At 43.2% G+C, this 17,563-nt stretch overlaps 1 protein-coding gene across 1 annotated transcript in view; it reads left to right on the plus strand.

The window, feature by feature from the left end:
- Window positions 1-17,563, plus strand: part of MED13 (mediator complex subunit 13) — a 197,714-nt gene that overhangs the window by 54,107 nt on the left and 126,044 nt on the right. The window contains exon 4 of the mRNA XM_032216864.1: window positions 13,398-13,543. Within this exon, the coding sequence (XP_032072755.1) occupies window positions 13,398-13,543 (146 nt within the window). The remainder of the gene's footprint in view (window positions 1-13,397; window positions 13,544-17,563) is intronic.

Genomic DNA, 17,563 nt, shown 5'->3' on the forward strand with positions numbered 1-17,563 from the left:
TGACCCAGATTGTTGTGGGGATGATATGATGACTCTGTTAACCGCTTAAGAGGGGGCTGTAAAGTACTGTGAAGTGGTATATAAGTCTTAAGCTCTATTGCTAATGTTTGATGACGGAAAGTAGAAGTGGAGAATTGCTCCCAAGTTAACTTTGTGTAATGGATTAGCAATCAGGCTGTTTAAACTGTACAGTCCTCAATTTATGACCACAATTGAGCCCAAAATTTCTGTTACTGGCAGTCATTTATTAATAATAGGGTTTTGCCCCATTTTACCACCTTTTTTTGCCACATTTGTTAAGTGAATCAGCGCAGTTAAGTAAGTAACACGGTTGTTAATCTGGTTGACTTTGATTTTCATAAAGTCACATGATCTTTGGACTCTGCATAATGCGAATCATAAATACGCGTCAATTGCCAAGAATCCAAATTTTGATCCCATGGCCACGGGGATATGCTACAACAATGATAAGTGTGAAAAATTGATCATAATCATTTCTTTTTCAGTGCTGTTGTGAATTCAGTCACTAAATGAACTGTTGTAAGTAGAGAGGGCTATCTATATTATATAGTTTACCATTAATCTAGTATTCCTACAAATCTTTTCTCAATCAAGAGCTGAAAATTATTTACAGTATTTTGAGGCATTTGGTCTAAGGCCCAAGTGTAGCAACTCAGCATATTGGCTGGGGAATTCTGGGAGTTGAAGTCCACGCGTCTTAAAGTTGCCAAGGTTGGGAGACCCTGATCTAGGAGAACAGTTTGGGAGTTTGCCAAGCATACTGCTTGCCCTTGGTCATACTGTCAAGCCCTTTATCTGATGAATTTAACGAAAGTGAAAAGTGAAGCTGCTTAAAAGACCCTTGGGCTGTGTTGTGGGAATAATATTTCTTGGCTATTGCTCATATGGCTTTGCTATAAAAAAATACTACCTTTTGTGGTAACATTTCTTATTGCAACAGTATTATTTTAACACAGAACTTAAGTAAAATAATTTATGTTGATTAACTTGGGTATAGAACACATTTTTTTAAAAGAATTGTTTCCCCCTTCCTCCAGTTTCAAGCTGTGGTGGGGACAGTATAAAATGTGGTGGAATCGTCTCTATCACCAGGGTTTTATATATCCATTTGTGCACTCTAGAGAACAGTTTACATTAGTTTAAAAAGTGGAACTATTGACTATATGGAATAATAGCTGAAATACGCACCTGATGAAAGGTTGAAGTCAGCCTTCATTATCACAATAATATTTGAACGAATACACTTGCAGTTAGAAACTTAATTGTATATTTGTAAGGCCAAAGAAGGAAAACTTAACGACAATCCCATTCACACTTCAAGGCAAGTTATTTGTTTGTTAAAGTTTCTATGTCCCCCGTCTTTGCTAATTCAATGACTCTGGGCAGCTTACAAGAAAATAAAAGGAAAAACCATATACCTTTATTAAATATCGATATCATGTACATTGCATAATTTCCGTGGTCATGAGGCCAGCGTGACTATACACGGAGGTGCAGGGAATGCTGTTAACATTTCCACCATAGTCGCACCCATTAATACCCTCAGGTGCTTTGGAGAATAGCTTACCTCCTTCCTCTTTGTGGCAGCCCCTCAAATAATGTCAGACTGCTGTCATGTCACTTCTAGCCTTTCTTTTCATTAAATTAGACATACCTAATTTCTGCAACCGTTTGTTTTTAGCCATGCTGCTTTCTAATAAAATTACACACCGAAGCAAGTGGTTGTGAAAGATGATTTGAAAATAAGCTAAAGTTGATGGGTCTTTGTGTGCGCATGCATGCTTTTGGCTGACTCTGCCAAAGCCAGTTGCAGTTCTGGGCAATCTTTTCAAAATTATATTGTAGTAGTACGTGGTCAAGTGACATCCCACCAATGACAGCATCTGTCATGAATGGTGACATCATTGGCTGTATGCCACAGTCTTCCTTGCCTCTCATGGCACCTATGAGGGTCAATTATTTTTTACCACTATCTTGAGTTTGTTGCTGCCCCGTCGGTGACAGTTTTTAAGGGCAAGAACGGGTCATAAGTCACTTTTTTTTCAGCAATGTAATTTTAAATGGTTGCTGAACAAATGGTTATAAGTAGAGGATTACTATAGAGCAGGATAGAAACACAAACTAGGGAACTGACCTGAATAGAAGAGAATATATAGGGAGTCCTCGACTTACAACAGTTCCTTTAGTGACCGTTCAAATTTACAACTGCCCTGAAAAAAGTGACTTACGACCGTTTTCACATTTAATGTCCATTATAACAACCTCTGATGACCACATGATCCATTGTGATCCAAGATCAGTTCCATTAGCAACCGACTCATATTTATGGCAGTTGCTGTGTCCCAAGGTCATGTGATCAACTTTTGCGACCTTCTGACAAGCAAAGTCAATGGGGAAGCCAGATTCACTTAACAACTGAGGCAAGAAAGGTCATAAAATGAGGCAAAATTCGCTTAACAGCTGTCTCACTTTGCAACAGAAATTTTGGGCTCAATTAAGGCTTTACGTCGGGGATGACCTGTCAGGTAGCTCAGGGTTGAACAGTGGAGTCCTTGCTCTGAGTTTGGTTGTTTGCTTGTAGATGTTTCATTCTCCAACTAGGTAACACCATCAGCACCAAAAATTCCATAGTCTCGAACCATGAAGGATTTTCTAGACCAGGGGTTGGCAACCTTGAACACTCAAAGAGCCACAAAGATGCTAACCGGAAGCCCCCTGCTCAATTCTGGAGCCAACTGGAAGTCCATAGAGTCTCCTCCTAGTGCGGTGTCCTTTTTTCCTCTGCCGACCGGAAGTCTGGTTCCCACCACCACAGAGTCTCTTCCTAGCGCGGTGTCCTTTTTCCTCTACCTATCCTAACTGAAAGCCCTATCAATTGTGGAGCTGATCGGCGAAAGGGAGCCGCAGCAGAGGGATGAAAGAGCCACATGCAGCTCCACAGCCCTGACATAAACCTTTGTACTATTTCTGATCTCACTTTAAGAGCTCCTCTGTGTACTAACACCTTTTACGACCACAACTGAGCCTAACATTTATGTTGTTAAGTGAGACATTTGTTAGGTGACTTTTGCCTCATTTTACAACGGTTCTTGCAACAACTGTTGTTTAGTGAATCCCCCCAGCTCATAAGTTAATAACACTGGTTGTTAAATGAATCTGGCTTCCCTAGTGACTTTGCTTGTCAGACAGTCGCAAGAGCTGATCACATGACCCCGGGACACAGCAACCGTCATAAATATGAGTCAGTTGCCAAGTGCCTGAATTTTGATCACATGATCGTGGGGATGCTGCAAAGGTAGTAACTGCGAAACACATTCCTAAGTCACATTTTTCAGTGCTATTGTAACTTTGAAAGGTCACTAAATGAAATTTTGTAAGTCGAGGACTACCTGTAGTCTAAGTAGCAAGTAGTCCATGGTATGGATTAGTCCTGAAAGGCTATCACAGGATTCTCTATTCCCATGATGGCAAACCTATGGCACGCGTTGGCACATGGAGCCCTCTCTGTGGGCACACAAGTGGCTGCCCAGCTCAGCTCCACCGCGCATGAGTGTGCACCTCCTGCCGGTCAGCTGATTTTGGGGTCTCTGTCACGCATGTGGGAGACCTGCATGCATGCGTGTGAGGGTGTGTGTGTCCTGTGTGCATGCACGGGCTGCGGGGGGCATAGAGGGTGTGGTGCCCCCCCCCCGCGGCCCATTTTTGGTCCCAGGAGGCTTTAGGGCATGCGCAGGGGGTGGCGGCACATGTGTGTGCCTGCGTGCGCGCACACATTGCATTATGGGTGTTGGCAAAAAGGTTAGCCATCACTGCTATATTCCTTCTTTCTTACTGATTGGTGTCACACTGATCATTCCATGGAAACTTCCAAGATTCAGGAATGTTACTCTTTGACTCTTAGTAAAGCCTTGTTTGGGTCTCAGTGTGATTTAGCTGGGCATAATAGACTTTTGTGGTGTATCTGGATAACAAAAGAAAGTTAATTGGTTTGAATGTTCTTTTACAAAGGCCAGATTAGGTCGTCTATTTATTTTTTATTTTTTAGTAAATCAAATGAAGATATCCCACGCTTCATAAAGGCCTGCAATCTTTTAACTAATTAAAAAAAATGTGATTAATTGCAGTAAACAGGATTTGAGCAGGCATGGGCAAGAACATAATTCGTGAATCCCATCAAACCCTGCAATTGAGTTGAGTTCAGTTTGCACGAGCGTATAATTATTTTTCTCTAGCAGTCAAGTAAGAAATATAACGTACTGTGTAATTTCATTATTTTGAGAGCTCACTTAAATTACTTTTGGGGATCAATTCCTTTTCCATTCAAGTTAACCGTAGGGAATGAAGACATTTATGGCTTTCCCTTGTAATCAGATGAGCTCTTTCCCCTAGAAGAGTAAAAACTTCCTGAAGAAACTTAATTATTCAGAAAAAAAAAAATTCTAGACTTCTCCAGTTGTTGAATTCTTCAGCCTGATTCCTGCGTGGCAAAATCGTAGCATAATAATGTTTCTTCTTCTAGTCCATACATTTTATAATAAACACTGAAGAATGAATACTATCCCAAGATAGGGAGTTGGAGAAGCTTCTTTGATGAGAAGAAAAACATCTTCAAAGAAAAATCAGAAAAGTCCAGTTGCATCTTGAAAAAGCACCCAAGATATTTTGTTGGTTTAAAATATGAACACACTGCTTTTTGTGAAATCTACAACTGGTGCTTCTTCTTTTTTTCAGACTGCAAAAACAAACTTCACTTTAAAAGTAACTTGTTAAACTGCGTTTTGCATAGAGAAGCAGAAATTCTCCTTCTTTTATAGAATAACAGAGTTGGAAGGGACCTTGGAGGTCTTCTAGTTCAACCCCCTTCTTAGGCAGGACACCCTATTACAGTGACGGCAAATCTTTTTTGGCTGCAGTGCCAAAAGAGGGGGAAGAACGGAGGGGGGGTGTCATGCGCCGGCATGCCTCACCCATTATGCTATGCACGCCCCACCGCGTGCACATGTGCGTGATCAGCAACACACACACACTGTTTTTGCCACGGTTTTTATGCCTTCCCCAAGCTCCAGAGACTTTCTAGGAGCCTGGGGAGGGCGAAAACAACCTCCCCGGAACGCCCTCCGGAGGCCTCAGGTGCTTCCCTGAAGCTTCCAGAGGGCAAAAAATTTGGGAATGGTGATTTCCGGTTTCTCCGAAGGGCCAATTTTCGACCTCAGATGCCTCCCGAAGGCTTCCCTGAAGGCTCCGGAGTGTGAAAACTAGACTTATGGACAAACTTGAAATCACTTCCGGTTTGCTCATAAGGCCGCATTTTGCCTTCCAGAGCCTTCAGGGAAGCCACCTGAAAGTCCCTGAAGGCTCTGGAAGTCAAAAATTGGCCCTACGGACAAACCGGAAATAACCATTCCCGAACGTCCGAGTTCCCCATAGGGCCAATTTTCAACCTCAGGGGCCTTCAGGCTTCCCTGAGGTCTCCAGAGGGCAATAAATGGCTTTACGAGTAAACCAAAAGTGACTTCTGGTTTGTCTGTAGGGCCGTTTTTTTGCACTTTGGAGGCTTCAAGGAAGCCTCCGGAAGGCAAAAAATGGCCTCAAAAGAAGGCCGAAGTCAGCTGGCCAGTGCGTGCATGCGCGCTTGCCAGCTGACAGGGCAACTCCTCGCATGCCCTGACAAATGGCTCTGCATGCCACCTGTGGCACACGTGCCATAGGTTCGCCATCACGGCCCTATATCATTTCAGACAAATGGTTATCCAACATCTTTCAAAACTTTCAGTTTTGGAGCATTCACAACTTTTGGAGGCAAGTTGTTCCACTGATTAATTGTTCTAACTGTCAGGAAATTTCTCCTCAGTTCTAAGTTGCTTCTCTCCTTGATTAGTTTCCACCCATTGCTTCTTGCCCTGCCTTCAGGTGCTTTGGAGAATAGTTTGACTCCCTCTTCTTTGTGGCAACCCCTGAGATATTGGAAGACTGCTATCATGTCTCCCCTAGTTCTTCTTTTCATTAAACTAGACATACCCAGTTCCTGCAACCGTTCCTTATATGTTTTAGCCTCCAGTCCCCTAATCCTCTTTGTTGCTCTTCTCTTCTCTTTTCTGTCTGAAAATGTCAGAGAGGGCCTTGTTGTGGATTGGCAAGGTTTCATATTCCAATTTCAAATTAATTTTCTTTATCAGTAAAATTGCTTAATAACATCAATTGCATCTCAGTTACAAAATGATTAAGCTTATCTTACTTTTAATTGTCTAGGGGTTTTCTGTATTGTTTCTTCAATAACAATTTGGCTGTAATTTTCCCAAGTATCTTTTTGTACGAAAGTAAATGGCCAAAATGGTTAAAACCTCATTGCCAATTACTTGACTTCTGAATTTCTTGTTTCTTATGCAGAGAAATTTGTCCCTGCCACAAGATCTGGTCTATTTTCATTTGCCTGTTAGCTACTCTACAGCTGCTTGGAACTGGCTGATAGCCAGTTTAAAATGAAGGCTGAATCTGTTTCTGAGCTAATGCTTAAAGATCTAGCACAGACTGACCCCGACACCGGGACACAAAATCTTGCACTGTATAATGGCTTCATTTGTTTGTTTGTTTTTTTGAAGCTCAGCACTGCCTTGATGGAAACGGTAAATTAATTGACAGGCGCACACAAAAAGTAGAATATGGGTACCAAACCCCTCGACTTCGTATCACAATTGAGCCCAAATTCTCTGTTGCTAACCAAGATAGTGAAGTGAGTTTTGCCCCATTTTAGGGCCTTTCTTGCCACAGTTGCTAAGTGAATAACTGTAGTGATTAAGTTAGTTTTGCGCTGGTTACGTCAATCTGGCTTCTCCACTGACTGCTTGCGGTGTCCCCATGGTCACGTGATTCCCCCTTTGCAGCCTTCTGACAAGCAAAGTCAACGGGAGATGCCAGATTCGCTTAACAACCGTGTTACCAACTTAACAGAAGCAGCGATTCACTTAACATCTGTGGCAGGAAAGGTCGTAAAGTGGAGCAAAACTCACTTAACCATTAGCAACAGATATTTTAGGCTTCACTGTGGCCCTAAGTCCTAAGGACTCTCTGTACCCGAGTGTCTTTTAGGGAAACAAAAACAACATCAATTTCGTTGTATTTATTTTGTACAATGACAATAAAGACTATACTATAACAACCACCTTTTAGCTTCTATTGGGTCTTTACCAGCAGATCATGTGCAATGCTTCCCATCATTTGAGAGTGGGTGGGAATTGTTTTTACTTCGTTGTGAAGACTTGGCTTTTCTTCCATGCTTTTGTGTGTTGACGCTGCCAATGTTGTACAGCAGGGCTGTCAAACTCAATTTCATTGAGAGCTGCATCAGGGTTATCTTTGACCTGGGGGAGGGTGTGGCCAGGAGGGCATGGCCAGCTCGATGTCACTGGTGGTGCCTGTGATGGCCTGAGCACCCTGCCAGCGAAAACGGGCTCCTGAGCTTTGTTTTCGGCTGCGATGGCCTCCTGCAACCCTCTGCCACAGAAAAGCCGTGTGCAGCCCTCCCAAGCTCTGTTTTTGCTGGCAGAGGCGCCATGGGCCAGTCCTTTGCTGTTTCCAGGGCGGCCCCATAAGCCAGATCTAAGCACCCCATGGGCTGGATCCGGCCCCCGGGCCTTGAGTTTGACACCCCTGTTGTACAACATTCATACCGTTCATTGAAATACGGTGAGAAGAAGATAGAAATAAATCCCTTGTCTGTCTCTGATTTGTCTTTTCTTTTAATACCAATTTTAACTCACTTAAGAATTTTCTTTTGTAAGCGTGGTAGCAATGTCTCAGCGTGTCCTTGAAACATCTTGGATAGATGCTTATAATGCAAGTGACGAGGCGTTTATAAACATGTGCCTGGTTAATGAACTTGATTAGGGAGCTGTTGGAGGAGGAGAGTCATATTAGGCTAGTGTTTCTCAACTTTCGGACGGGTGCTACGGCTGGCTAGGACATCCTGGGAGTTGAAGTTCATCAACTCTCATTGTGTTACCCAGTTTTCGGGTAATGAACCATCTGCAGGAAAACAACCAAGCTCAGAGAGTGCCAAGGACCCCTCATTTCAACCCTGAGCTATAAATATTCTCCTTTATGGAAAGTCCATCTATCTTGAACTTGCCAAGGTTGAAAGCACTGTGCTAGTCTTGGTAGCCAAGTTTCAGAAAATCTGGTAGCATTTTCTGAGATTATTTTATTCAAGGCATGAGCTGGTGTTCACTTCATTAGATGCTCACTTATCAGTTAACAATCGTAAAGTATTAAGAGCTTATTGTGTTTTTTAAACCCTTCTGAGATGACTTGAAACCTGTTTGATATGTAAACTCGTGCGGTTTCCCCTTCAGTTGTGCTGTCAAAAGTTCCTTTCTTCCAAAACTGCCCTTCGGAAATCTGTGTTGAAATGTCCTGGGAGATTAAAAATGCTGCTTTAACTCTGTTCCTATTTTGAATCTGATGTCGAACTGGTTAATGGTCTTGCACAACATCTGGGATGTTTGTCCTACATAGAATCTAGGGTGGCACTGCTGACAGATGATGGCAAGGATCACCTCAGATGGAGAGAATGTGAAAGTGCCTCTAGCTGTAGGTTACATGATTGGGACCTGGGATGGCACTATCGATGTAGATGTAGAGATGAAGTAGAGTAGCTGGGCCAGGGGTGGAAAACTATGGCCCTTTTATGACTTGTGGAATTCTGGGAGTTGAAGTCCACAAGTTATAAAGGAGCCATCATTCCCCACCTCTGAGCTAGGCGAAGGAGCTGGCTCTTGTGTCCTGTTGTTGCAAGAAAATTTGTGAGAATTTGCTTCAGATTGTGTGGTTGTCCACATACAAGTATGGACAGAACAGACAACCATCTACAGCATGGATGTCCAACCTTAGCAACTTTAAGATCTGTGGACTTCAACTCCCAGAACGCTGGCTGAGGAATTCTGGGAATTGAAGTCCCTAAGTCTTAAAGTTGCCATGGATGGACACCCCTTATAACAGGGGTGTCAAACTTGTCACCTTGTTGTCACGTGACATATCATGATTCCTCCCCTGCGCAGAAACTGGGTGTGAGTGTGGTCGTGCATGATGCATCCGGCCCGTGGGCTGTGATTTGATACCCTGCCTTATATGAAATATTGGTTTGGATTTATTTAATTTAATTTATTTAATCTTTTAGGCTGTTTCTCATATGAAAAAAAATGTTTGCCTGAATATTAAAATAAACTTAGTTCTCATTGGGTCCATTGCCAAAGCAATTTAGTCAGGGAATAGTTCCTTGGAGTATATAAATTTTAGTAATAAACCTTTTTTAAATTTTAGAAAATAGTTTTGACATGGTATTTACATTTATGTTGATGGCCCTCATTATCCTTTAGTCTTATTGTATGCAGCTTTGTATATTTATGGATGACTAGCTGATAACCCGCCATTGCCCGGATATTTATTTATAGGGGGAAAATGTTAGGACCAAACATAATTTCTAATGTTGGATTTTCCCCCTTATCAGAGGAAGCCCCCTTGTGAAGTACTATGAAGCCATTACCATGGCAACTCCACTGCACTGTATAGTAGAAACCATTATACAGCAGTGCAGTAGAAGCCATTTTAAGGCACACCAAGCTGTATCTTAACAGAACACATACCCCGAGGTGTGTTAGGGGTGTCTTAGCCCTGCAGTATTTTTTTTCAGAGAGTAAGTTATCTATGTACCAAGGATGTTGGGGAGGAACATGGGTCAGTTCTGGAATCTGGGGAAGACTCGGACGAGGGCTCTGCATCGGAGGCAGAGAGAGGGCCAGGGCCATCTGAGTGATATGTGCTGCCTCCGGAGTCTGACATCAGCGAGGCAGAGGAACAGGAAGAGCCTGTTCCCAGTGTGCACATGCACAGAGCTGCCAAAAGGCAAGAACAGTTAAGACATAAGAGGCGACTCGGGGGTAAGACTTGGAGATGATTGACCCCTCCCATAAGACATAAAATAGGAGAAAAGGCACTTGAGCCTTTGCAGGAAGCAATTTTGTTCATTCTGGTGGGTTCAATGAACTCTGAGAGTCCATTTGACTCTGTGCTCCGTTTGGCCTTGTAAAACTAATTGGCAATTAGGTCTCTGGCAGCCTTTCAAGGGAGCTAAAGGTGGGTGCTTATCAGCCTTATCCTGAAAGACTGTGGCAGACTTCTGTCGGACTCTTCACAGACTGTTTGTGACTCATTACACGGGCTGTGAATGAACATAATTCACAGCCGCTTAAATAAAAAGAGGGTTTTTGGGACTAAGCGTGTGATTTTTACTGTCTCAGGAAGCCTAGGTCAGAACAGACACTTCATTACCCAAACTAGGTAACATCTTCAGCCCTTGAGTGTTAACTACTTTAGTAATGAGTTGGGAAAAGGTGGACATGACTTAGTGACTAAACAATACCCACCTACATTAAGTCTGAGATTTCTGGTTCACAGTCTTAGCTGGCGATGCCACTAGTGTTTGTCAAACTGTGTGCAGTGATGCCCTAGGGCGCTGCAGTGACGTCACTCACTGTTTTGTTTATTACATAGTAAGGTAATCCCACTGTGCCCCTATGGGTTTGCTGTGGTGTCACAGTTTGGGAACCACAACATTAAACCCCGGTTTTCAGTGCTTCTGTTTCCCTTGGAACAACAGGGGAGAAGTTAGTTCCTGGGGTTGCGTTTGAGGATTGCCAGAATAACATCAAGCATCGCTATTGTTAGTTTACTTGCAATTTAATTGAATGGGAGAGAGTATGTTTCCGTGGGGTAATTTTTCTTTTGTTTTGTTTTCTGAAATACTCATTAGTAATTAAAGATCATGGAACACAAATTAATTTTAAACAGTCCTGCCAAATATATTTTCCCTTAAGTGTTTTTAGAGTCCTCCCCCCCCCTTTTTTTTGAGGCCTCTTTTTCACTAATGTTGTTCTGATTTCATCGTATTTTGAATCTAAAGACTGAATTGCCAATTTAGATAGCCAGATTCCTTTTCTCGATTATAACTTCAGGCTATTCAGATCTGAAAGCCCAGTACGTTTCTTCAAATGTTGCTGAGAAATAATTTGGTGAAAGATGTGAGCGCTGCAAGATAGTGGAGATCCTAATTCTGAAGGATATGCGGCTTCTTCACATTCATTTTGCTATTCTCCTTTTGTACCATATTCCAAACTGGATTTTTGTTTTTAATCAAATGAGTTTTGGAAAGAAAGAAAGTAAGTCCTGATCATCTCCTGCTTTGATAACAATGTTAAACACACTTATTAATATGTAGTGTTTGCATTAATATGGAGGAGCAATGTGCAAGTCTAGGCAGGATCTGAGTCCTTTTTGTGTTATCTTACACAAAGTTCTTACAGCCATTCCTTTAGTGACTATTCAAGTTACAACGGCACTGAAAAAAGTGACTTATGACCATTTTTCACATGACTGTTGCAGAATCCCCTGGGTCATGTGATTAAAATTCAGGTGCTTGGCAGCTGGCATGTATTTATGATAGTTGCAGTGTGGTGTGTGTGTGTGTGTGTGTGTGTCCTGTGATCCATTTTGTGACTTCCCGATGAGCAAAGACAAAGGGGGAGAAAAGATTCCGTTAACAACTATGGTGCTGACTTCACAACTGCAACGATTCATTTAACAACTATGACAAGAAAGGTCGTTAAAATGGGACAAAACTGGCTTAACAAATATCCTGCTTAGGAACAGAAACTTTGGCCTCAATTGGGGTCACAAATCAAGGACTACTTATATCACTTTAAAAAAAAATCTTAATACCTACACTGGCAGTACAAAGTTTAATACCGAGAGCCGAGGTGGCGCAGTGATTAGAGTGCAGCACTGCAGGCTACTTCAGCTGACTGCAGTTCTGCAGTTCGACTGTTCAAATCTCACCGGCTCAAGGTTGACTCAGCCTTCCATCCTTCCGAGGTGGGTAAAATGAGGACCCAGATTGTTGTTGGGGGCAATATGCTGACTCTGTAAACTGCTTAGAGAGGGCTGAAAGCCCTATGAAGCGGTATATAAGTCTGCTATTGCTATTGCTATTGCTACTGCCACCATAGGGGACCCACAAATCTTATTGCTGTACTGGTGGTCCTCAGCTTACAACCATAATTGAGCCCAAAATTTCTGTTGCTAAGTGAGACATTTGTTAAGTGAGTTTTGTCCCTTTTTTACAACTTCTTTTATCACAGTTGTTAAGTGAACCACTGCGGTTATTAAATTAGTTATATAGTAATTAAGTGAATCCTTTGCTTGTCAGAAGATGGCAAGAGGTGATCACATGACTCTGGAACGTTGCAACCAGAAGTAGTATTCAGCTGGTTCGGACTGGTTCGCCCGACCCAGTAGTGGAAATTGCAGGTGGGCCCGCCCACCCCCACCCCCGGCTCTATGCCGTCCTATTTAGGCACTTTCTAAAGCCGTGCACATCTGTGCAAGCCGCACGCGGGATCAAAGCGCATGCCCGGAAGGCCCAGTGCATGCGTGGACGGGACACGCACGCTCAAATTTGCAATCCAGTAGGGAGAGTAAGTGAATACCACCCCTGACTGCAACCGTCATAAATATGAGTCACTTGCCAAGCGTCTGAATTTTTATCGTGACCATGGGGATGCTTGCAACAGTTGTCAGTGTGAAAAGCAACCATAAGTCAGGTTTTTCAATGCCGCTGTAACTTTGAATGGTCACTAAAGGAACTGCTGTAACTCGAGGACTACCCACACTATAGTTTCTGATCAGCCACTTTAGACTGTGATTTGTTAAATGGTAGCCTCTTAAGAGTCTGCTCTCAACTCACACATAATGGGTGCTTTAAGTCAGGTTGATAATTTTTTTAAGAGGCGCCCCTTTAAAAAAAATAAATGGCCAGCAACCTTCTTAGCATGGCGAACCTATGGCACGAGGAGCCACATCTAAGGGCATGCGAGGCGATACCCTATGTCAACTCCAGCGCACTGGCCAGCTGATTTTTGGCCTTCCAGAGGGTGGGGGGGAGGCCATTTTTGCCCTCTGCGGGCTTTAGGAAAGCCTCTGGTACTTGTGGATGGCGAAAAACGAGCCCAACGGGCCAACAGGAAGTTCGGAAACCAACTTCCGGTAGGCCTTTTGGGCTGTTTTTTGCCCTCACCAGGTTCCGGAGGTTTTCCTGAAGCCTGGGGAAGGTGAAAAATGGCCCAAGGGGCCTATCGGAAGTCCGGAGGCTTCAGTGAGGCCTATGCGTGGGGTATAGCGTGGGGTGTGTATGTTGTGTGTGCATGCGTGGGGGGGGGAGGGCATTGCATTATGGGTGTGGATGCCCTTTTGGCACCAGAGCTGAAAAACGTTCACCATCGCTGCCCTAGGGGCTAATTAACTTTTATTGTCTTCTGTTTCTTCTTTAGTGAGCACTTGTCTTGCTCGTTCACCTTCTTCTTGCACGGGGACAGCAACGTTTGCACCAGCGTGGAAATAAACCAGCATCAACCTGTGTACTTCCTGAGTGAAGAACATCTCACCCTCGCCCAGCAGTCCAACAGTCCTTTTCAAGGTAGGGTTTGTTTACCTGACTATGAAAATGGAATCCTTCTTTTTCCCAAGCTTTTAAATAAAAATATTGCGTATGGGGATGGGGGGAAACGCAAGAGATGATCATACATTGGGAGGACACAGGATGAGTTTCAGATTTTTGTCCTCCATGAACTTCTGTGCTTTGTTTGACATTTTGCTTAATTCTTTTCATCTTGTCCAAGAAATTATCCATCATAGTAAACTTAAGCAGATGACGGTGGTTTGGGACTAAGTGTGCTTGTTTGCAGGTTATGTTTATTATGATACTTTGCATTTCACACATGCTATAATATATAGGATGCTGTGTTGTTTGTTTTATTTCTGTATCCTATTTTCTTCTGGAGGTAAAGTAATAAAAATCTGATATACCATAAATTGTGCAATAAAACATATAATTCTTAAAAAAAATCATTGTAAAAAGAATAACAATCTGGACAGTGTCTAAAAGATTGCTAACCCTTGAAAATAGACATCATATAAGCAAATATATGAGCAAGGTTGTCAGCGTTCCAAATATCATGCAGAATTAAATCAGAGTCTAACGCAATAGTATCCTTAAAGTTCCAATTTAATAAGTCAGACATGTTGGCACATCTGTGGAAATCCCAATTCTAAAGCTTCCTGGGATTCCACCCAGTTGGAAGTTCATGATCTTATCCCCACACCTATAAATCCATGGTCCAATCTTCTTCAGCCACGCTGGCATTTCCACCCATCTAGTTCCGGTCAGAGGTGCGGAGACAAAAGATGACCTGGGGCTTCTATAAAAGAATGAAAACAACACATTCCACCATTCTACTCCTTTCTATTCTCCGCCCCAATTACTACACTAATGAAACAGCACAGTGAAATAATAGAAAGTGTGGCAGGCCAAAGATTCTAAAAGGAACATAACTACAGGCCTGGCAAAAATTTTCTTTAACAGTTGCCTAATGAAAACACCTTAGGGTGAGTTGTACTTATAAAGGAGAATATTTGTAGCTCAAGGTTGAAATGAGGGGCCCTGGGTGGTCTTTGAGCTTTTTTTTTTTTTTAACAGACGTTTCATTACCGATCTAGATTACATCATCAGTGCTAACAAGGGAGTGGTGTTTTCAAACTGATGATGTTACCTAGTTTGGTAATGAAATGTTTGCACGAAAACAGTCAAGCTCAAAGAGCACCAAGGACCCAACACCACCACCACCCCCAGTTGTACTTCCCTCAGCAAGGAATTTCATAACTGGGGTGCTTTCCTTAAGCTGGCCCTGCTGTTATAGTATAGTCTTCATTGTCATTGTACAAAATAAATACAACAAAATTGGTTGTTATGAACCAAAATGGACTTTTGGGGGGTTCAAGCAGTTGATTTTAATGCTGGGATGTGGGGTTTAGATGGAATTGAGGGAAGCAGTCTTTTTAAATGTTTAAATCGGGGCAGGTTAAATCGGAGCCCATAGGTCATAGGCAGAAATTTAGTGCTCCATGACTGGTGTTTATCCTTCAAGACTGGTGTTGCCCTCTGCAGCTTAACTGGGGTCTACACTAGTTGCAGTTTCTAGACAGTTTCTAAATTTAGCTCTACACAGAATGTGCTGCACAAAGTTATTTAGACATTGACCACGGAGGCTTCCCAGTTCACTTAAAGGTGCCAGTAGTGTATCAGTCAAAGGTGGGCATGGCTCCTCTTTGTGACTGGTTGGCTGGGCTTGTAGCAATACTGTATTGGTAGTCCTTGGTTTATGATGGTCCTATTGCTATTGCTATCTGTATTTGGCTTGGGACCCTGGGGCTCTGGTGGCTATAAAGCCCTGTAAAGCAGTATATAAGTCTAAGTGCTATTGCTATTGCTATTAATAACTGCAATGATTCACTTCACTGTGGCAAGAAAAGTCATACAATGGGACAAAATTCACTTAACTGTCTCGCGTAGCAACAGAAATTTTGGGCTGAATTGTCGTAAGTCAAGGATTACCTGTACATCCTGTTCTTATCTCATCCAGAATAGGCCACTGTCCCAATTCCCAAGCCCGAGAACAACCTGTGCTCAATACATTTAATCGTTTCTGGATAGATTTTGAATTCCTTGGCTCTCATTCAGCCTGCAACTGTCTCCAGGCAATTGTCAAGCACCTACACATTCCAGTAGGAAAGAGAGATAATGTAATCCACATACTGATGACACAGCAGTGCAGATCACTGGATCACCACGCTTGCTGACTTAATATAAACAGGAAAGAGAGAGAAAGAATAGAATTCTGTGGAATTCCACAAGGCAAAAAAAACCCCAGAAGTTGAACAGAAATCTCCCAGTAACCGTGGCAGGTTTGCAGACAGGAATGAAACAAACATCAGAAAAACAGAGCTGGAAGGGACCTTGGAGGTCTTCTAGTCCAGCGGTCACCAACTGGTGGTCCATGGAGCACTGGTGGTCCATAAGAAAATTTTGGTGTTCCACAGAAAAGTTATTTGCATTTTTTATATCACACTAAATCAGGGGTCCTCAAACTATGAACCCTGGGCTGAATACGTGCAATGAACGCTTGTGTTGCTGCAGAGAGTCTCTCCTTCGGGGTCTTTTTGTGCGGGTCGGAGGGGGGCAGAAATTCCAACTTGGGGTCTGCTTATCCTCCTGGTGGGGGGCTTTGGGCGAAGGCTGGAGGGAAGCAACACTAGTGGCGAAGAGCCGGAGGCCTTGTTCCAGTGATACTGCATCATAATCTGGAACTGGCTGACTATCTCAGCCTGCTGAGCCTCTGGGCTCTGGTACCTGGCCTTGCACTCCCGCAGGCCTTCCCTCTCCTTGGAAAGCCTATACCCATAGTCCTCAGTGAGGTGCTTCTGCTGAGCCTCCTTCTTGGTCAGATCCAATTTGAACTGAGCCAGCTGTTGTGCCAACTCTTTCTCGTGGTGGCTGCTTAGCTCCAGCAACTGCTTCCTATTGGGGCCCTTAGGAGCTGGGTTGGGCAGGCAAGGAGTGCTGAGTAGAGGCTGGCAAGGCACCCCTCGACGTGAGTAACATTGAGTTGGCCATGTCCACCCAGTCACATGACCACCTTTCCACGCCCACCAGCTGGTCATTAGGCAGATCATATTAGTGGTCCACGGAATTTAAAATCATGAATTTATTTAGTGGTCCCTGAGGTGCAAAAGGTTGGTGACCCCTGTTTTAGTTCAACCCTCCCCCTCCACAAATGAGACCACTGCATTGGTTTCCCTGCAAACCCCCCCCCCCCAACTCAGCGATTTCATTAATAGAACTAGGATAATCAAAAGAAACACTCCCTGTCTTTCTCCAACTAAAATTCACCAGTTAAGACGATCAAAGATGTTTGCGTGCTAAGTCCAGATTTGAAACAAGACTGGCTGAAGAATAGGCTTCTTACTACAGGAAGTCCTGGATTTACAACCACTGGTTTAGTGACCATTCAAAGTTAACGATGACAATGGAAACAGTTACTTATGACAACTGTTGCAGCATTCCCAGGGCCATGTGATCAAAACTCAGATGCTTCATCAGCTTGGATTTGACAAAGAAAATGTTTATGATGAATTGAGACAGTTCGGCGGTTCGAATCCCTAGCACCGCATAACGCAGTGAGCTCCCGTTACTTGTCCCAGCTTCTACCAACCTAGCAGTTCGAAAGCACGTAAAAAATGCAAGTAGAAAAATAGGGACCACCTTTGGTGGGAAGGTAACAGTGTTCCGTGCATCTTCAGTGTTTAGTCATGCCGGCCACATGACCACGGAGATGTCTTCGGACAGCGCTGGCTCTTCGGGTTTGAAATGGAGATGAGCACCGCCCCCTAGAGTCGGGAACGACTAGCACATATGAGCGAGGGGAACCTTTACCTAGTATGATTTACCTTGATGGTTTATTTAGTATCCTATGACTATCACAAAGTGTTATATCTTATGATTCTTGATGAATGTATTTTTTTATGTACACTGAGAGCTTATGCACCGAACACAAATTCCTTGTGTGTCCAATCACATTCGGCCAGTAAAGAATTCTTATTC

This window comes from Thamnophis elegans, chromosome 4, assembly GCF_009769535.1.
Source record: "Thamnophis elegans isolate rThaEle1 chromosome 4, rThaEle1.pri, whole genome shotgun sequence".
Classification (NCBI taxonomy): Eukaryota; Metazoa; Chordata; class Lepidosauria; order Squamata; family Colubridae; genus Thamnophis; species Thamnophis elegans.